The sequence below is a fragment of the Pan paniscus genome, chromosome X (genome assembly GCF_029289425.2).
Source record: "Pan paniscus chromosome X, NHGRI_mPanPan1-v2.0_pri, whole genome shotgun sequence".
NCBI lineage: Eukaryota > Metazoa > Chordata > Mammalia > Primates > Hominidae > Pan > Pan paniscus.
In genome coordinates, this window is record NC_073272.2 from 72,255,001 (window position 1) to 72,276,960 (window position 21,960).

Below are 21,960 nucleotides of genomic sequence, written 5' to 3' on the forward strand. Positions count from 1 at the left end.
ACCAAAGTGAGAGAGGCATTATGTGTGCAGACACAGAGAGGGCAACAGTAGATACAATGATTCTACATAGAAACAATTTTAAATTATCACTCAGTGTGAAGCAACCTGTAAGTAAGGAAGAAAACCATGATCCAGTACTCTCTTTTCCTAAGAAAAGGCACGTAGAATAGGTAATTCTAATTTATAGCAGCATAAATATTTAACAATTTAGAGTTTACTCATTTGAAATAATGTCCCAAAGTACCCACCACTCATATACACAATAAAATCACAAAAAAGAAAAACCAAGCTTTAGGAATAAGTTATTATTAACACTTGCTCCCCAAACAGGAGTTAGAAAACTATATTGGTAACAGATCTAGAGAATAAAAACACATGCAAACTTTTATGAATGATGAAAGAAATAAAGCCAATCATGACAGGCCTGGTTGAGTGTTCATTATACTCATAAGATTGTCACTGGTTCTGCAAGGTGAGCCTCCAGGTAAGTGTTCACTTCTTCTACAGTAGTTAGTTTATCGAAAAAGTTCTCTCTTCTTGGGAAGGATGGGACAGAAAGGGGCAGGGTTGGAGTGATTAGGCAATAACATTTTAGTTCCATGCACAATCAACCGAGGCAGGGACCAGCTGTCAAAAGGCTCCCAGAAGTCAGGAACCAAAGCCCTCATTGCATGGCACAGATGCTGTGGGGCAGGAACTCCTGCACGTAGGTGGCGGCTGCCTTGGAGAGGTAGGTCATGGTGCCAAACCTGCCACTGGGTGCACTGTCATACAGAAGAGTACAGATGCCAGATGCGGGATCCTTTGCCAACATGGTATCATCTGCGCCAAGGGTTTTCTGTTTGGTTTTTAAGGGTAGAAGAACATAGAGGAAAGGAAAAATTACCAATCCTACTAAGTAAAGTCCTGATTAGCATAATTCAGAACCTCCCCCCCAACACCAATTAGTTGGGCCCTAGACTGTTTATCCAGGAAGAAATAGGTTTATGGACAAAAGGGTGAATATGAGTTTGTATACAGGCATTTTTCACTAGGTCCCCAAATCATGTAAATTATTTAAAAATTATTAATTGTTTAGAATTTTCCCCATTATGATCAATTTCTAAAAGTTAAATATAATCATTCATCTATTGAGTCATACCTATTAATAGACAAATGTTAACACAAATCACCCTAGTAGAGCTTTGGTCTGACTCCTTCTAGTACTACTAATTTCAGCTTGTATTCTTTTATCCTGCATTTGATCATGATTTCTTTCTAAGGCGACTTAATTCAAATAGACTAAGTTTTCTGAGGCTAGAGGTCTATGCCTAAAAGGGAACACATTTTTAGATACATGGACTGACAGCAATCCATAATTTTTAAAATTAGAATTGTCTTAGAAAGCCCTGGATATTTTTCTTTTGCATCTCCTCCCAGTGGCTAACAGAATGAAACCACCTATTATATGTTTTGAAAATTTTTTTACTGCCAACAGTGCCTGTCCTTCACTTATGTGCTCCTACTGTTAATACGGGCAACATTTGGGACACTTTCAATAGTTTGTATTTTTGAATGTGGATAATTTCCTGGAAGAAGATTTATTAAGAAAATAAGAAAAATGTAGGAATAAAAGTTTCACTTTCGTATTTTCCTATAGGTGAATAGCAAAAGCAAAGTAAAACTAAAACCAAATCTCTTTTCCTCAATAGTTCAGAAAGGATATGCCATCCAGTAGTTTCTTATTAAGTCCTTAAAGCTACAAAAAGCATTGTGATCAGAAATTTGAAATATGATGCTAATGGTATGCTTCAGGGCCTTTCAGGGAAAAGCATAAAGCCTCCTGAGTTCCAGGCAACTTTACCCTCTAACACAAACCAAAAACACATGGTGAAAGACAGAGGTCTTCCTGCGGCCTACTTCTTTTGCAAACAGAGCTCAGAGCCGCTACAAAGGGGGCCCAGAAAAGAAGTATGAGGAAGAGGGCACAAGAAAGTGACCGTGGCTCCTCAAAGACCTCTGAATGTCATCAGGTTGGAGTAAAAACATTTCTCTATCGAGAAAACAACAGGTTTGCCTACCTGTTCTTGAAGGAACAAGTCATTGGCAATATGCACTATTTTTTCCACAGCAATGATGCTTCCGATGCTATGAATTTCAATATCTGCCAGCATGGTGAGGACAAGGATGGCTTCAACCAGCAGCTGGCGGTACTCTGGCTGAGGTACACGATTCAGGACAGACTCCACATGAACAGAGAATTTAATCTCACCTGGAGTCATCTGTGATAGAGAAAAAGAAAATCACTTCCTAAGAGTCCATCATCCAAGAAACATCAATCACCTGCTCTGAAAGGCAGTAAAAACACTGTAGCCATGAGCATTGATTCAGCCCCCTTCAAAATAACTGAGTGAGTAAACTGCTTCAATCTTTTTGGAGGGCAATCTGGCAATGCATAACAAGAGCTATAAGAGTGTCCATGCCCTCTAACCCATAATCCTATTTCTGAGAGTTCATCCTAAGATAGTAATTCAAAAGAGGAAGAAAGCTCCATATAGAAGAGTACTTATAGTAGCTTTAGTCACAAGTGTAAAACTAGAGGTAACCTAAACATGGGAACAGCATATCATGGCATAGCAACTTCATGAGTTTTTACATGACTGTTTATTAAAATCTGATCACCGTAAATAAAGGAAAAACTGAGGTAAAACTTAAAATTGTATGTATAATACATAAAAATTAGAATTATGTAAAACATCCATATACTATTAGATTAAAAAGGGCATTAAGAAATGTAAAGTTATTTTGGGGTGAAGGGGATTGAGAAGTATACTTTGGTAAACTTGTATTGAGTATATCCTCTAGGGAGGCAATGTAGATTTGGAGTATAAAGACTTGGGTTCAAGTCTTATCTTTGTTAGTTACTAGTTATACAACCTTAGACAATTAATCTCTAAATTTGTTTCCTTATCCATAAATTAGGAATGATAATTCCTTCTTTACCTATTTTACATAATGGTGTTTAAGGCCAAATTTAAAAATGTAAAAATAATGTTTGAAGACTCTTAAAGGTACTATTCAGGTATGTATTATTAATTATATGAACATTTCACTCTTGCGTAAAGGTAGAGAAAAGACAAATGGGGGACATGGCATTCTTGATTAGAGAAAAGGCCTGTAGGCAATAGTGAAGCCCTGAAGCATAACATTAGCTTTCTGTACCTGTCCCCCAAGATGCTATCTGAAACAACCCCAGCATTTTTGAGAACTTTCTACTACTGAATCTTACTACTTCAATCATGCTAACACTAGCTCCTTTGTTGACTCTGTGTAAAAGCTAGTTTTTATAATTTCTGTGTAGTTTGGACAAAAAGGAAAATATAAAAGCATCTGATAATCTGTGTCTGTGGTTCATGGTAATATTTTCCAACCACGGTTATACATCACAATCATTCTATAGATTAAAAAACATACAGATGCTCACGTCCCATCCCTGGAGATTCTAATCCACTAAATTGGAAATTGGAACCCGGGTTACCCCAACATATAGTTGTAGCTAACAACCACTGGTTTATGTTCTAATGGTCTACAAACATCCTACTAGAGAAAGGTGGGAATGTGAAGGACGGGAGACATGAGAAGTCATGCATTCATAGATTTTGATCCCTCTGCCTTGTCTAACCCTCACAATGCTCACATAAGCCAGCCTAACTTAATCAACCATTAAAAGAATTTGTCTTCATATAAAGTAATCCACTTATTCTATAATATTCTCTTTCAATTAAAAAAATTCTCTTTTCTTCAAATGCATTTCATGTTCAGTTGATTTATAAAAGCATAGATCTGTCACTTTGAAAAGTAAGTGATCACTGGGATACTTTAGCCAGCAAAGTTATCAGTCACATAAATGTGCAAGAAAGAGACTCTTACCTCTCTAGTGGTAGAAGAAGGAAGGACAAACCCTTCAACAGAAAGTCCGTGACACTGCAAAACAGAAAAAAAACCATATCACCAAAAACCATATCACCAAGGATAGACAAACAACGGGGAGGCTATGAGGAGACACTGTATTTCTAAGTGTGCCTCATGTGGTATATGCTGAGTAATCACAGACTAGCAAGGGGCTCTGCAGTCCAAGTGCCCTTGCCATGGAGTTGTGATGCCTAAGTGCCAAGATGCAGGATTGGACTATAGGAGACCTAAGGTTCATCCTCTACTTAGGGAAATGGAATGAGTAGGAAAGCTCTATCTTTTGGGATAGACTAGTCCCAAATATTCAGAGACTATCTGGAAAGATATCATACTAGGTTGCACGGCCATCACAAACAGGCCTTAGAAAACAATTTTAGGCCATAGGAAAAAACTCAAGACATGCATTTATTTATTTACTTATATTTTAGTGAGCAAAAGTTTTCCTTTTTTTTTTAACACTTGTTTTTTTTTTATTATTATACTTTAAGTTCTAGGGTACATGTGCACAACGTGCAGGTTCGTTACATATGTATACATGTGCCATGTGGGTGTGCTGCACCCGTTAACTCGTCATTTACATTAGGTATACCTCCTAATGCTCTCCCTCCCCCCTCCCCCCACCCCATGACAGGCCCCGGTGTGTGATGTTCCCCATCCTGTGTCCAAGTGTTCCCATTGTTCAATTCCCACCTATGAGTGAGAATACACGGTGTTTGGTTTTCTGTCCTTGCGATAGTTTGGTGAGCACAAGTTTTATTTACACACTGTATCCATAAGCAGATGCATATATTCTTATACAAGTAATTTCCAAAAATGTGTAAGAAATTACTATCATTTGTTAATAAACCACAACACATATTAAAATCAAGGGATTTTAGATACTTCATTTTGTGGTGTTCTAAGTACAAATGGTGCACACCTGATTTGAAACATATAAAAAGTATAAACTACAGCAGTCCAAAATGCAAGTATTAATTTCATGGCACTCCAACAGCTATAAAATTTGTTTAACTCAAAATGTATGCTTTTCACAAAATTCTATAAGAATTTTTCATCTGTGGATGTAGAGTTTGGATCACTTTTCAGAAATGGCAAGTGTGCAATTTTGCCATGTTATGATTGATAAATAAAAAAGATGTTTATAAAAAACCTTGGGTCTCCATTTCAAGATGGCCAAATAGGAACAGCTCCAGTCTGCAGCTCCCAGTGTGATCAATGCAGAAGACAGGTGATTTTTGCATTTCCAACTGAGGTACCTGGTTCATCTCATTAGGACTGGTTGGACAGTGGGTGCAGCCCACGGAGGGCAAGCCAAAACAGGGTGGGGCATCACCTCACCCGGGAAGCGCAAGGGGTTGGGGGATTTCCCCTTCCTAGCCAAGGGAAGCCGTGACAGACTGTACTTGGAAAACAGAGACACTCCCGCCCAAATACTGCACTTTTCCAGTGGTCTTAGCAAATAGCACACCAGGAGATTATATCCCATGCATGGCTCACCAGGTCCCATGCCCAGAGAGCCTTGCCCACTGCTAGCACAGCAGTCTGAGATCGAACTGCAAGGCAGCAGCCTGGCTGGTGGAGGGGTGTCTGCCATTGCTGAGGCGTGAGTAGGTAAACAAAGCTGCCTGGGAAGCTCGAACTGGGTAGAGCCCACCTCAGCTCAGCAAGGCCTGTTGCTTCTATATATTCCACCTCTGGTGGGAGGGCACAGCTGAACAAAAGGCAGCAGAAACTTATGCAGACTTGAACGTCCCTGTCTGACAGCTCTCAAGAGAGCAGTGGTTCTCCCAGCACAGTGTTTGAGCTCTAAGAAAGGACAGACTGCCTCCTCAAGTGGGTCCCTGACCCCCGTGTAGCTTAACTGGGAGACACCTCCTACTAGGGGCTGAATGACACCACATACAGGCAGGGGCCCCCTGAGACGAAGCTTCCAGAGGAAGGATCAGGCAGCAGTATTTGCTGTTCTGCAGCCTCTGCTGGTGATGACCAGGCAAAGAGGGTCTGGAGTGGACCTCCAGCAAACTCCAACAGACCTGCAGCTGAGAGACCTGACTGCAAGAAGGAAAACTAACAAACAGAAAGGAATAGCATCAACATCAACAGAAAGGACATCCACACCAAAACCCCATCTGTAGGTCACCAACATCAAAGACCAAAGGTAAATAAAACCATAAAGATGGGGAGAAACCAGAGCAGAAAAGCTGAAAATTCTAAAACCCAGAGCACCTCTTCTCCTCCAAAGGATCACAGCTCCTCACCAGCAACGGAACAAAGCTGGATGGAGAATGACTTTGACAAGCTGACAGAAGTAGGCTTCAGTAGGCTGGTAACAACAAACTTCTCTGAGCTAAAGGAGGATGTTTGAACCCATCACAAGGAAGGTAAAAACCTTGAAAAAAGATTAGATGAATGGCTAACTAGAATAAACAGTGGAGAGAAGACCTTAAGTGACCTGATGGAGCTGCAAACCACGGCACGAGAACTACGTGATGCACGCACAAGCTTCAGTAACCAATTCAATCAAGCGGAAGAAAGGATATCAGTGACTGACGACTGAATTAATGAAATAAAGCAAGAAGAGAAGTGTAGACAAAAAAGGGTAAAAAGAAACGAACAAAGCCTCCAAGAAATATGGGACTATGTGAAAAGACCAAATGTACGTCTGATTGGTGTACCTGAAAGTGACGGGGAGAATGGAACCAAGTTGGAAAACACTCTGCAGGATACTATCCAGGAGAACTTCCCCAAACTAGCAAGGCAGGCCAACATTCAAATTCAGGAAATAAAGAGAACAACACAAAGATACTTCTCAAAAAGAGCAACACCAAGACACATAATTGTCAGATTCACCCAGGTTGAAATGAAGGAAAAAAATATTAAGGGCAGCCAGAGAGAAAGGGTGGGTTACCCACAAAGGGAAGCCCATCAAACTAAGAGCTGATCTCTCGGCAGAAACTCTACAAGCCAGAAGAGAGTGGGGGCCGATATTCAACATTCTTAAAGAAAAGAAATTTCAACCCAGAATTTCATATCCAACCAAACTAAGCTTCATAAGTGAAGGAGAAATAAAATCCTTTAGAGACAAGCAAATGCTGAGAGATTCTGTCACCACCAGGCCTGCCTTACAAGAGCTCCTGAAGGAAGCAATAAACATGGAAAGGAACAACCGGTACCAGCCACTGCAAAAACATGCCAAATTGTAAAGACTATCAATGCTAGGAAGAAACTGCATCAACTAACGAGCAAAATCACTAGCTAACATCGTAATGACAGGATCAAATTCACACATAACAATATTAACCTTAATGTGAATGGGCTAAATGCTGCAATTAAAAGACACAGACTGGCAAATTGGATAAAGAGTCAAGACCCATCAGTATGCTGTATTCAGGAGACCCATCTCTTGTGCAGAGACACACATAGGCTGAAAATAAAGGGATAGAAGAAGATCTCCCAAGCAAATGGAAAGCAAAAAAAAGCAGAGTTTGCAATCCTAGTATCTGATAAAACAGACTTTAAACCAACAAAGATCAAAAGAGACAAAGAAGGCCATTCCATAACGGGAAAGGGATCAATTCAACAAGAAGAGCTAACTATCCTACTATATATGCACCCAATACAGGAGCACTCAGATTCATAAAGCAAGTCCTTAGAGACCTAGAAAGAGACTCAGACTCCCACACAATAATAATGGCAGACTTTAACACCCCATGTCAGTATTAGACAGATCAGTGAGACAGAAGGTTAACAAGGATATCCAGGACTTGAACTCAGCTCTGCACCAAGCACACCTAATAGACATCTACAGAACTCTCCACCCCAAACCAACGGAATATACATTCTTGTCAGCACCACACGGCACTTATTCTAAAATTGACCACATAGTTGGAAGTAAAGCACTTCTCAGCAAATGTAAAACAGAAATCACAACAAACTGTCTCTCAGACCACAGTGCAATCAAATTAGAACTCAGGATTAATAAACTAACTCAATACTGCACAACTACATGGAAACTGAACAACCTGCTCCTGAATGAATACTGGGTACATAACGAAATGACGGCAGAAATAAAGGTGTTCTTTGAAACCAATGAGAACAAAGACACAACATACCAGAATCTCTGGGACATTGAAAGCAGTGTGTAGAGGGAAATTTATAGCACTAAATGCCCACAAGAGAAAGCAGGAAAGATCTAAAATTGACACCCTAATATCACAATTATAAGAACTAGAGAAGCAAGAGCAAACAAATGCAAAAGCTAGCAGAAGGTAAGAAATAACTAAGATCAGAGCAGAATTGAAGGAGACAGAGACACAAAAAACCCTTCAAAAGATCAATGAATCCAGGAGCTGGTTTTTTGAAAAGATCAACAAAATTGATAGACTGCTAGCTACACTAACAAAGAAGAAAAGAGAGAAGAATCAAATAGACACAATAAAAAATGATAAAGGGGATATCACCACCAATCCCACAGAAATACAAAATACCATCAGAGAATACTATAAACACCTCTATGCAAATAAACTAGAAAATCTCGAAGTAATCGATAAATTCCTGGACACGCACACCCTCTCAAGACTAAACCAGGAAGAAACTGAATCTCTGAATAGACCAGTAACAGGTTCTGAAATTGAGGCAATAATTAATAGCCTACCAACCAAAAAAAAGTCCAGGACCAGAGGGATTCACAGCCGAATTCTACCAGAGGTACAGAGAGGAGCTGGTACCATTCCTTCTGAAACTATTCCAATCAATAGAAAAAGAGGGAATCCTCTCTAACTCAGTTTATGAGGCCAGCATCAGCCTGATACCAAAGCCTGGCAGAGACACAACAAAAAAAGAGAATGTTAGACCAATATCCCTGATGAACATCAATGGGAAAATCCTCAGTAAAATACTGGCAAACCGAATCCAGTAGCACATCAAAAAGCTTATCAACCATGATCGAGTCGGCTTCATCCCTGGGATGCAAGGCTGCTTCAACATATGCAAATCAATAAAAGTAATCCATCACATAAACAGAACCATCGACAAAAACCACATGATTATCTCAATAGATGCAGAAAAGGCCTTCAACAAAATTCAAAAGCCCTTCATGCTAAAAACTCTCAATAAATTAGGTATTGATGGAACATATCTCAAAATAATAAGAGCTATTTAAGACAAACCCACAGCCAATATCATACTGAATGGGCAAAAATTGGAAGCATTGCCTTTGAAAACTGGCACAAGACAGGGATGCCCTCTCTCACTATTCCTATTCAACATAGTGTTGGAAGTTCTGGACAGGGCAATCGGACAAGAGAAAGAAATAAAGCGTATTCAATTAGGAAAAGAGGAAGTCAAATTGTCCCTGTTTGCACATGACATGATTGTATATTTAGAAAACCCCATCGTCTCAGCCCAAAATCTCCTTAAGCTGATAAGCAACTTCAGCAAAGTCTCAGGAAAAAAATCAATGTGCAAAATTCACAAGCATTCCTATATACTAATAATAAACAGAGATCCAAATCATGAGTGAACTCCCATTCACAATTGCTTCAAAGAGAATAAAATACCTAGGAATCCAACGTACAAGGGATGTGAAGGACCTCTTCAAGGAGAACTACAAACCACTGCTCAAGGAAATAAGAGAGGACACAAACAAATGGAAGAACATTCCATGCTCATGGATAGGAAGAACCAATATCATGAAAATGGCCATACTGCTCAAGATAATTTATAGATTCAATGCCATCCCCATCAAGCTACCAATGACTTTCTTCACAGACTTGGAAAAAAACTACTTTAAAGTTCATATGGAACCAAAAAAGAGCCCGCATTGCCAAGTCAATCCTAAGAAAAAGAAGAAAGCTGGAGGCATCACGCTACCTGACTTCAAACTATACTACAAGGCTACAGTAACCAAAACAGCATGGTACTGGTACCAAAACAGAGATATAGACCAATGGGACAGAAGAGAGGCCTCAGAAATAACACTACACACCTACAACCACCTGATCTTTGACAAACCTGACAAAAACAAGAAATGGGGAAAGGATTCCCTATTTAATAAATGGTGCTGGGAAAACTGGCTAGCCATATGTAGAAAGCTGAAACTGGATCCCTTCTTTACACCTCATACAAAAATTAATTCAAGATGGATTAAAGACTTAAATGTTAGACCTAAAACCATAAAAACCCTAGAAGAAAACCTAGGCAATAGGCATGTGCAAGGACTTCATCACTAAAACACCAAAAGCAATTGCAACAAAAGCCTACATAGACAAATGGGATCTAATTAAACTAAAGAGCTTCTGCATAGCAGAGGAAACTACCATCAGAGTGCACAGGCAACCTACAGAATGGGAGAAATTTTTTGCAATCTACCCATCTGACAAAGGGCTAATATCCAGAATCTACAAAGAATTTAAACAAATTTACAAGAAAAAATGAAACAACCCCATCAAAAAGTGGGCAAAGGATATGAACAGACACTTCTCAAAAGAAGACATTTATGCAGGCAACAGACATGTGAAAAAATGCTCATCATAACTGGTCATCAGAGAAATGCAAATCAAAACCACAATGAGATACCATCTCACACCAGTTAGAATGGTGATCATTAAAAAGTCAGGAAACAACAAATGCTGGAGAGGATGTGGATAAATAGGAACGCTTTTACACTGTTGGTGGGAGTGTAAACTAGTTCAACCATTGCGGAAGACAGTGTGGTGATTCCTCAAGGATCTAGAACTAGAAATACCATTCGACCCAGCAATCGCATTACTAGGTATATACCCAAAGTATTATAAATCATGCTACTATAAAGATACATGCACATGTATGTTTATTGCGGCACTATTCACAATAGCAAAGACTTGGGACCAATGCAAATGCCCATCAATGATAGACTGGATTAAGAAAATGTGGCACATATATACCATGGAATACTATGCAGCCATAAAAAAGCATGAGTTCATGTCCTTTGCAGGGACATAGACGAAGCTGGAAACCATCATTCTGAGCAAACTATCACAAGGACAGAAAACCAAACACCACATGTTCTCAGTCATAGGTGGGAACTGAACAATGAGAACACTTGGTCTCAGGGTGGGGAACATCACACAGCAGGTCTGTCGTGGGGTGGGGGGCGAGGGGAGGGATAGCATTGGGAGAAATACCTAATGTAAATGACGGGTTGATGGGTGCAGTGGGCCAGCATGGCACATGTATACCTATGTAACGAGCTTGCACATTGTGCTCATGTACCCTAGAACTTAAAGTATAATTAAAAAAAAAGAAAAAAAAACCTTTACAGAATTTAAAGAGTATTCACACAAATCAAATTTGTCATTCCTAGCACACCAATAGTTTTAGAATTTTAAAGTCATTTATAGAACTGGCTATTGTTCCATATTACAGTATTCAACAAAACTATCTGTTACTGGGTATAACTCTAAATATCTTTATAACAAAGCTTTCAGAAATGCCAATTTTAATTACTGTACACTGCATGTTGTATATGAGAGATATTGGTTTATGAATGATTTAAAACAATATATTTTCATTTAAATTTTAAGTGCTTTTCTTTGAACATAAAGTCTTAATTTGAAAATGAAATCAAGACATGCATTTATCGGACATGTACCGTTACTACATTTGCTAGCTAAGCATCCCATCCCTTCATAAATACTCATACCCTGTTCTTGTTTTTACACAGTACTTATCATCTTTTAACATTCTAGATACTTTGCTTATTTACTGTTTATTATTTATAATTTGTTCCTCCCTAGTAGAATATAAGTTCAAGGAGAATGAAGATTATTGTCTGTTTTGTTCTTTGCTGTATGAGCACATAGAACATTGCCATAATCCATGCATAACTGAAGAGATAAAATAATATTTGTCACCATTGTGCTATAGAAGTTAGCTGCAAAAAAAGCAAGTTATCAGTACTCTTTAAAGGAAGATTGCCAGAGCCCATAGTCTGAGGAACCAACTTTTACCTTTCCAAAAGATCACCTGATTCTGTCCTTGGAAGAATATCCATGCCCAAAGGGGAAAAAACATAACTAAAGGGTTTTAAGTCCTGGATGAAGTGATCTTCAGGTCCTTATTAAAGCCAGTGATGCAGAAAGTGGCACCTAAGAGACTATGAATGAGACCTATGCTGAGCATAATAGTGTTCTTGGCCCTCTAAAACTGTCACCACCATAATAGTGTGGCATGCCCTTAAATTTCTTTGGCCAAATAGGCCTTCAAAAGAAAAATAAATATTGGTCACATCAAAGAGTCTCCGAACTATTACCATCATTATGACTTTGCATTTATTTCGTAGTTTTCATCCAAGAAAAAATATAGGTAATAACTCCTAACACAAACTCCCCAAGTACTGCATTTGTTTTACTCTACTGATACTTGGTTTTACTCTACTGATACATTTGTTTTACTCTACTGATAGCACGTTGCTACAAATAACATTTACAACCCTCCACAGCTACAAAGAAAGTTAGCTCTTTAGTAACAAATTCATTTGATTAGCAGCAAATGTATCACAATGTCCAACTATGGCCAGAAGCAGAGAGGTGATGATTTTAAAAGTCTAATTTAGAAACAAGACTATGGCAACAATAATAGAAAGAGACTAAATTATTAATAATGCCACAATAACAAATCAACTGTTTCATTTTTATGTTTTCTTCTTGGTTTTGTCTATCTGAGTTATGACTTTTACATAATTGCAGTGATTATATTACAGTCATGTCATATCTCTGCCAAGGAGACTGAGAATTTCAAGGGGCAAAAATGAGACATCAACAATGTATTATGCTCACCTTCTGCAAAACTTTCCATACTTTCTGATAAAATCCAACTGGAACTCTATTCAGTGCCCCATCCAGCCTTCTTCGGCGTTGCCATTGACCTTGACGACTATCTTTAGATGACTGGTGATCATATGCACTAGGAAAGGACCCACTACTTGGAGTCATAGAGGTTCCAGGTGACTTGGAAGAGGAGAGGAAAGAACATAAATCAAAAGTTATCTCTGTTTCTATGACGAAGTCTTTGAACTTTTTTTTTTTTTTTTTTGAGATGGAGTCTCGCTCTGTCGCCCAGGCTGGAGTGCAGTGGCGTGGCGCAATCTCGGCTCACTGCAAGCTCTGCCTCCCGGGTTCATGCCATTCTCCTGCCTCAGCCTCCCGAGTAGCTAGGACTACAGGCGCCCGCCACCATGCTCGGCTAACTTTTTGTATTTTTAGTAGAGACAGGGTTTCACCGTGTTAGCCAGGATGGTCTTGATCTCCTGACCTCATCATCCGCCCGCCTGGGCCTCCCAAAGTGCTGGGATTACAGGCGTGAGCCACCACGCCCGGCCCAAGTCTTTGAACTTTATAGTGAACAATAAACCTACTCTGCAGAATTATAAACCAAATATTAAGTGAAGCAGCCAAGACAAAGAGGTTATAGTGAAGCTAGTAGACTTATATGTAGCTAGCAGTGCTGTACGCTGGTACAATCCTTTTTGAAAGCAATCTGGTGATACATGAGAAAAGTCATAAAAATACTGATGATTTGGGACATTCTTAGCTGTCTCTTGACGTGATTATCTCTGTTAAACTTGTAGCTCATCCATGGTTTAGTTTGTTGCCCTCATGGGCCATAAGATGAGCCATAATAAATTTAAAATTGAAATCATATGAAGTATGTTCTCTAACCACAACAGAAGTCAGTAATCGAAAGAAATTAAGGAAATTTACAAATGTGGAAATTAACACACTTCTAAATAATAAATGCATTAAGGAAAAAATCACTAGCAAAATTAGAAAATAATGAAATGAATGAAAACGAAAGCACAACATAGCAAAACTTACGGGATGCAGTTAAAACAGCACTTAACGAACAATTTATGTTATAAATGCCTATATTAAAGAAAGGATAAATGTCTCAAATCAACAAACAAACTTTCCATTTGAAGACAATAAAGAAAGAAGAGCAAACTAAATTGAAAGCAAGCAGAAGGAAGGAAATAATAAGGATTAGAGTGGAAAGAAATGAAATAGAGACTAGAAACACAATAGAGAAAGCATATGAATCCCCAATTTTTTCCTATGAAAATATCAACAAAATAGACAAATCATTAGATAGAAGGACCAAGAAAAAAAGGGGAAATAAAGACCTCAATTCTGACCTTCAGAAAGAAAAAGGATTATAAGGGCATACCATCTGCAGCCATATGCGGACAAATTACATAATCTCAATGAAACAGACAAATTCCTATAAAGACACAAACTACCCAAACCAACTCATAAAGAAAGATAACATCTTAATAGAACTATTACAAACAAATATATCAAATTAGTAAGTACAAAACTTCCTTCAAAGTATGGGTTCTTGGCTCGTGGTGCATGGGCATATGGCTTGTGCCTGTATTCCCAGCTACTCGGGAGGCTGAGGCGGAAGGATTGCATGAGCCCCGGAGTTTGAGACCACCTTGGGTGATATCGTTAGACTCTGTCTCAAATGAACAAACAAACAAATAAACAAACGTTCCCACATAGTAGTAAAGCCCATGCACAGATGGGTTAACTGGTTAATTCTACAAAACATTTAAAGAGGAATTAATACTAGCTCTTCACAATCTCTTCCAGAAAAGAGAAGGGAACACTTCCCAAGTCATTCTATGAGGCCAATATTACCCAGATACCAAAATCAGACAAAGATGTCACCAGAAAACTACAGTCCAATATCCTTTATGAATATAGATGCGAAAATCCTCCAGGAAATACTAGAAAACCAAATTCAGTGATATACTAAAAGGATTATACAACATGAAGTGGGACTGATTCCAGAAATCCAAGGCTGTTTTAACATCTGAACATCAATTAATGTAATACACTACATCAACAGAATAAAAGATAAAAAACGCATCATCTTAATAGATACAGAAAAAAACACATAACAAAATTCGACACACCTTCATGATAAAAACACTCAACAAACTAGGAAGTGGGACTGATTCCAGAAATTCAAGGCTGTTTTAACATCTGAACATCAATTAATGTAATACACTACATCAACAGAATAAAAGATAAAAAACGCATCATCTTAATAGATACAGAAAAAAACACATAACAAAATTCGACACACCTTCATGATAAAAACACTCAACAAACTAGGAACAGAAGGGAACCTCCTCAATCTAATAAAAGTTTAGATTTTTTTCCTACAACAACCCACAGCTAACATCATAATGAGTGGTTGAAGACTGAAGCTTTCCCCCCGAAGATCAGAACAAGACAAGAATGTCCACTCTTATCACTTGTATTCAACATTTTATGGGGGGCCTGAACCAGGGAGATCAAGTAAGAAAAGAAATAAAAGGCATCCAGATTGGAAAGGAAGAGGTAAAAACTATTTGCAGATGACATATCTTGTATATAGAAAATTCTAAGGAATTCACTAACAAGCAACTACAACTAATAAATGAGTTCAGTGAAGTTTCATGATATAAGATCAATAACAAAAATCAATTAAATTTTACTTGAGTAGACATTTCACCAAAGATGATATACAAATAGCCACCACACACATGTAAAGATGCTCAACATCACTAATCATCATGGAAATGCGGATCAAACCACAATGAGCTATCACCTCACACCTGTTAGGATGACCATGGTTAAAAAAACACCCAAAGATAACAGGTATTGGTGAGAATGTGAAGACATTAGGACCCTTGTACACTGTTGCTGGGAATGTAAAATGGCGCAGCCGCTATGGAACACATTATGGAGGTTCCTCAAAAATTTAAAATAGAACTACCATATGATTCAGCAATCCCACTTCTGGATATTTATCCAAAAGAATTGAAGTCAGAATCTTGAAGAGATATTTGCATGCCCATGTTCAAATGCAGCATTATTCACAATAGTCAAGATATGAAAACAACCTAAATATATATTAACAACTGAATGGCAAAAGAAAATCTGGTAATACATAAAATGGAATATTATTCAGCCTTTAAAAACGAAGGAAATTTTGCAAAATATGACAGGGTCGATGAACCTGGAGGATACTATGCTATGAGAAATAAGCCAGTCACAGAAGAACAAATTCTGTATGATTCCAGTTATGTAATGTATCTGAAACAGCCAAACCCATAGAAGCAGAGAGTAGAACGGTAGTTGTCAGGGGCTGGGTAGAGGGGAAAACAGGAACTTGCTATTCAATGGGTATAAAGTTTCAGTTATGTAAGATGAAAACGTTCTAGAGATCTACTGTACAACATCAAGCCTATAGTTAATGATACTATATTGTACACTTAAAAATTTTTTAAAGGATAGATCTCATGTTAAATGTCTTACTATAATAAAAAAATTAGTTGTATTTGTAAACAGCAGCAATGAACAATATTAAAATAAAATTAAGAAAACAATTCCATTAAAAATAACGTTAAGAATAACAAAATATGTAGGAATAAATTTAACAAAAGAAGTCCAAAACAAATACTCTGAAAACTATAAAACATGTTGAAAGAAATTAAAGACCTAAATAAATTGAAATATAGTTCCATATTCATGGGTCAGAAGACTTAACATCATTAAGATGGCAATATTTCAAAAACTGATGTACAGACTGAATACAATCTCTATCAACATACCAGCTGGGATCTTTGCAGAAACTGACAAGCTGATCCTAACATTCATATTTAAAAAGAAGACTGAAGTTGGAGAGCTCACACTTCCTGATTTCAAAATTTACTCTAAAGCTATCAAAACTACAAAACTATCAAAACTGTGTCATATTGGTATAGGATGGACATATAGATCGATGGAATAGAACAGGGAGTTCAAAAATAAACCATTATATTTTGGTCAATTAATTTTCAACAAGGACGCCAAGATAATTAAATGAGGGAAAAATAGCCTTTTCAACAAATGGTGCTGGAACAGTGACATCCACATGCAAAAGAATGAAGTTGAACTCTACCTTATACCACACACAAAAATTAAGCCCATTGTGCAGAAAAGAGTTAAGACAGTAGGCCAGAACTGCTATTCTTGGAAAGGCTTGCTTACAAGGTTGGCCCTTGGCTGGCATTTAGAAACTTAGAAACTTGGATTCTGGGAGAGTTCTCACCATTCCCAGAACTAATAACAGTGGCTTACCATGCCTAAACTGTACAAACGCTATGGTTTATGTTGAACGTTTGCTTTCTTTCTGGGAGTCCAGAGTTTTGATACACGCCAGACAGAGGCTGTTTACGTGACCAGCCCTCAACAAGAACAATGGGTGCTGAGTCTTTATGAGCTTCCTTGGTTGGCAATGACATCTTGTCACAACTCATTGCAGGGTGACTCTACTGACAGAGTACTCTGGAAGCTTGTGTCTGTTTTCCCTAGACTTTGACCAATGACTCTTTTAAATTTTTTTTAACTTTTGTAGGTACATAGTAGGTTTATATATTTATGAGGTATATGAGACATTTTGTTACAGGCATACAATGCATAATAACCACATCAGGGTAAAAGGGGTATCCATTATCTCAAGCAATTATCCTTCCTTTGTGTTACAAACAACCCAATTATACTTTTTATTATTTTAAAATGTACAATAAATTATTGTTGACTGTAGTTACACTGTGCCCAATGCATCTTGTACCCTTTAGGTGTAATAAACCGTAGCAGTGAGTATGACTATATGCTGAGTCCTATGAGTCTTCCTAGTGAATCATTAAATCTGAGGGTGATCTTGGGGATCCCTCCATACATAATCATAGACCTAAATATAACAGCTAACTCTATAAAACCCTTAGAACACAAATAGGAATAAATCTTTGTGACCTTGGGTTAGGCAAAGCCTTCTTAGATATGACACCAAAAACATCATGATTAACAAAAGAAAAAATAGACAAACTGGACTTTGTGGAAATCAAACATTTTTGTTGTTTGAAGAATACTTAATGGTATTGAGTGAAAAGACAACCCACAGGATGGGAGAAATATTTGCAAATTTTATATCTTAAAAGGGACTTGTATCCAGAATATATAAAGAATCCTTGCAACTCAACAATAAAAAGACAAAAAAAAATTAAAATAGGTACAAATGTGAATTGACATTTCTCTAAAGAAGATAAACAAATGGCCATTGGGCACATGAAAAGACACCCACTATCATTAGCTATTAGGGCAATGCAAATCAAAACCACTACGAGATACCAGTTCACACCCATCAGGATGGCTATAATAAAAAAGACAATTGTACGGGTTGGTGAAGATGTAAAGAAATTGGAACTCTCATACTCTGCTGGTGGGAATGTAAAATGGTACAGCCCTTTTGGACATGTCTGGCAGTTCTTCAGAATGCGACACATAGTTACCATATGACCCAGGACTTCCACTCCTAGATATATATCCGAGAGAAGTGAAAACATTTGTCCATACAAAAACTTGTGCATGAAGGTTCATTGTAGAATTATTCATAGCAGCCAAAAAGTGGAAACAATCCAGGTGTCCATCAACTGATGAATGGATAAATAAAATGTGGTACATTAATTTTGTAGGATATTATTCAGCAATGAAAAAAATAAACTTTTGATACATGCTAAAACATAATGAACTTTGAAAAACTTATACTAAGTAAAGGATAAAATACATTGGGCAAAGTGGTTAACAGTTTAAATTCAGAAATGAATATAAGATAGAAGATAATAGAAATATTTTCTGAGAAAAGAACTTCTCACGTTTTAATTTGGGCCAAATGCCTAAATCACCAACCAATGCAATGTAAAAAAGAAAAGAGCCCCCAAACATTTCTATTGGCAAGTGACTATCGCACTGATCTATTGAGTAGATGAACTGCCATTTAATTATCTTCATTGTCTTGTTTATACCACCAAGATCCTAGGCTGTTGATTGTGAGGTCAAACCAGAAAGGGTATAGATCTGATAAAGTACAATTCAGACTGTTTTCCAAAGCCAAATATCAATCATTTTGAGTTTTTAAATTTTCTTCTATACCCCTGTCCTATGTTAGTGTGGATATGATAGAGTTGGCCAAGTCTTATTAGTTCATTACAGGGTATTTGATTTAGGTTAACCAAAATACTAATATTGTTTCGAATAATTTTCCATTTTTTGTTTGTTAATTGTCTAGCCTAAATCTCTTCAGCTTGAGAAATCTGAAATCATAGGCCATTATGAGTCTTTGATTTAAACCAAATAAATTTAATTAGAGGTCAGTCCTCCTAAATTGTAAGCTTCATGAGGGCAAGGACCACATCCATTTTGTTCACAGTGCCTGGCACAAAACTGGCACTCAATTAATATTTACTAAATGAATTCATAATCAGAAGAAAAGCTAACCCAGTGGCTTTCAAACTTAAAAATGCATCAGAATCATCTAAATAAAACAGATTACTGGGCCTCATCCACAGTCTTTCTGACTCTGTGTACTTAGGGTGGGACCAAGAATTTATACTTAACCAATACTTAGCAAATTGAATTTTGTTTTCTGAAATCGCAAAGAGGTTGGAGTTGAACTCCCTTCCCTATGTTATTGGAAAATAAATGAAAAGATTCACCCCCATATATGAAATTGCTTTATACTTATTTTAATTCTTGATTAATTTTCTTTTTAATCAACCAGTATATGTCATGATTTATATAAGAGCATATTCAAAGCACATGTGAATGGCATATACGAGAAGATCACAGCAGTTACCATAAAAGACGGTGACATCAAATCTATACCCAGGGGATGACCACCACTGGACTATGAGAACAAATTGAGAAAATAAAATTTTAAAAGATATGAGGCCAGGAAACAATTATTTGTACTTTTAAGTCACTAGTGGAGTAAAAATACAGACTATTTCAGTATGTAGTCAGCACATAATCATTAAAAAGCTGATGAAATAGCTTTACTCTAGAAGCCATGGTGAAGGGAAAAGAAATAAAAATACCCTTATAATGTTTTTTTTTCATAATCAGAAAAGAGGGCATTCTTGAGTGATAGGGAAAAAATGGCTTAGAACAATACAAAATACCAGACAGGCAGGTGAGGATGGAAGTTAATATTTAGAAATAAGAAAGTAATGCAAATTTAGGACTCTCAATCCTCTAAATTATAGTCCTAGTGATTTTGGCTCCCTTGAAAACCTATAGGTAGTGAATGTGTAGAAAAAACTTAAATGATGTAGCTGGGTAGGTCAAGTCTCAACATCATATTAATGTAGCTGGGAACATGTACTTCAAGTTGTAAATATATAATGAACTTATAAGTAATACTGAGTGACTATCAACAATTATAAAATGTTTATCCAATAACTCTCAACCAAATCAAAGATTATTTACAAATAATGCCAATGTACTATTCAGTACTGAATGTAGTTCTTTCACGTTTCAAATAGGAAAATATTCAGATTATTCAAATTATTCGAGAAAACTGTAAAGTGAATACAAGGCCCTTTCTTACTCCATTTTCATACTTATTCTTGCATAAATATAAATGCCATAGGGTATTTGATGAGTGTACTCAAGTTACCTCAAATTAAGCTTCAAGCACTGGCTCATTGTCTTCCTAAATGGTTTCTAATTCCTTTTAAAAAAACCAAATAGCAAGGTGGTGGCATGCCTTAGTCCCAGCCACTCTGGTGACTGAGGTAGGAGGATTGCGTGAATCCAGGATTTTGTGCCTGTTAATAGCCACTGCACTCCAGCCTGGACAACATAGTGAGACCCCAGTGCTAAAAAGCTAAAAAAAAAGAAACGAAAACTAAAAACAAAACTCCAAATTTCCATTTCACCACTCCTCTTCTGGGGGTTTCAATACTGCAAGCTATCATAATTCTATTCTGAAAACAGGAGGAGTAGTTTTAAGCTTTTCATAAAATGTGCTTCTAGGAGAGGCCAAATCAGTAATTTCTCAACTTGGAGATCTTGAAACCACATGACTTCCTAGAGTTTTAAAAAGAAGCTATGGAAGCTTTTGTTAACTATTTCCTTGTATAAAGCAACCGCTCTCTATTCTCACCTGCAGGAAAAATTAAGAGGCTACAACATGGTATTTAGTGACTCCCACTATCTCCCAGACTGATTTAGATGTTTCTCCCTCTATGTGTCCACAGCACCTTTTCTACATCTTGTTGAAGAAAAAAATTATTCAATGATACTTGTTAAAGCACGGTAAGGAAGACTTTATTCAGGACCATTGTTAATAGGTACAGAACCATTGCAATGAGGTCTTGCAGTAAGGGAGAGAGATTGGGCTCCCCTCTGAATACAACATAATCAAGTGGGAATTTATAGCCAAGGGGTGGAAAATTACTAAGAGGGAAACATCAGAGGTAGGGAGGATTCTGGCTAAACCATCTTAACAGGATTTTTGCTGAAGACAGGCCAGGGTGATTGGACATCACCTGGGGGTGGTAGAAGATGAGGAGCCTGATCAGATGTCAAGGATGGTAAGATATTGAGGATAGGAGTTTCTGGCTAAACTGACTTAGCAGGGTTCTCTTGCTAAAGCTGGATTTTACAAGGAAGTGCACAAATGGGCCTAGGAAAAGGTTGAGAAGCCCACCTAAACTCTGGCCAAGCAAAGACTCTTTGCTTGAAGTCTAAGTCTTGTTTTATAAAGAAAATTAATTCCAAAATTGCATCAGTCCTAATAAGAGAAACTTCAATTTCTTGTTATCAGATGCAAGTTACTTTCCTTCTAAAATTAGCAAAGTACTTTGGTCCAGAAAAAGGAAAGCTATCTGCAAAATGACTGTTATAAAGGCGATTCAAACAATCTACTCCATGACTTGTTATCTTATTTGTAAAAAGGCCATGAGCTCATGCATGTTATATAGAACTAAAGGTAAGTTAAACCATGTTAAATGATCCCTAGTTGTTTCACCTGACTCTCAGCTGAGATTGACAGTCTACGAAATTCCACCTGAAACATAAATGGCTCAAATTAAACTCAGAATGTGAAACAAAATAAATGACCCAACAAAGTCTGATTCCAAAAGAATGTTCTGAA

The 21,960-nt window shown here is 37.5% G+C and overlaps 1 protein-coding gene across 2 annotated transcripts in view; it reads right to left on the reverse strand.

Annotated features, from left to right (window-relative positions):
* Positions 1-290: 290 nt before the first annotated feature.
* The window catches only part of PHKA1 (phosphorylase kinase regulatory subunit alpha 1), a 130,791-nt gene continuing 109,121 nt past the window's right edge, over positions 291-21,960 (reverse strand). Inside the window, exons 28-32 of one of the 2 annotated variants that reach the window (XM_003805252.6) lie at positions 21,835-21,873; positions 12,768-12,938; positions 3,910-3,963; positions 2,061-2,261; positions 291-838 (exon numbers count right to left, since the gene is read on the reverse strand). In XM_003805252.6, the coding sequence (XP_003805300.3) occupies positions 665-838; positions 2,061-2,261; positions 3,910-3,963; positions 12,768-12,938; positions 21,835-21,873 (639 nt within the window). In that variant the 3' untranslated portion in view covers positions 291-664. The remainder of the gene's footprint in view (positions 839-2,060; positions 2,262-3,909; positions 3,964-12,767; positions 12,939-21,834; positions 21,874-21,960) is intronic. The other variant, XM_003805251.6, reaches the window with a different exon arrangement.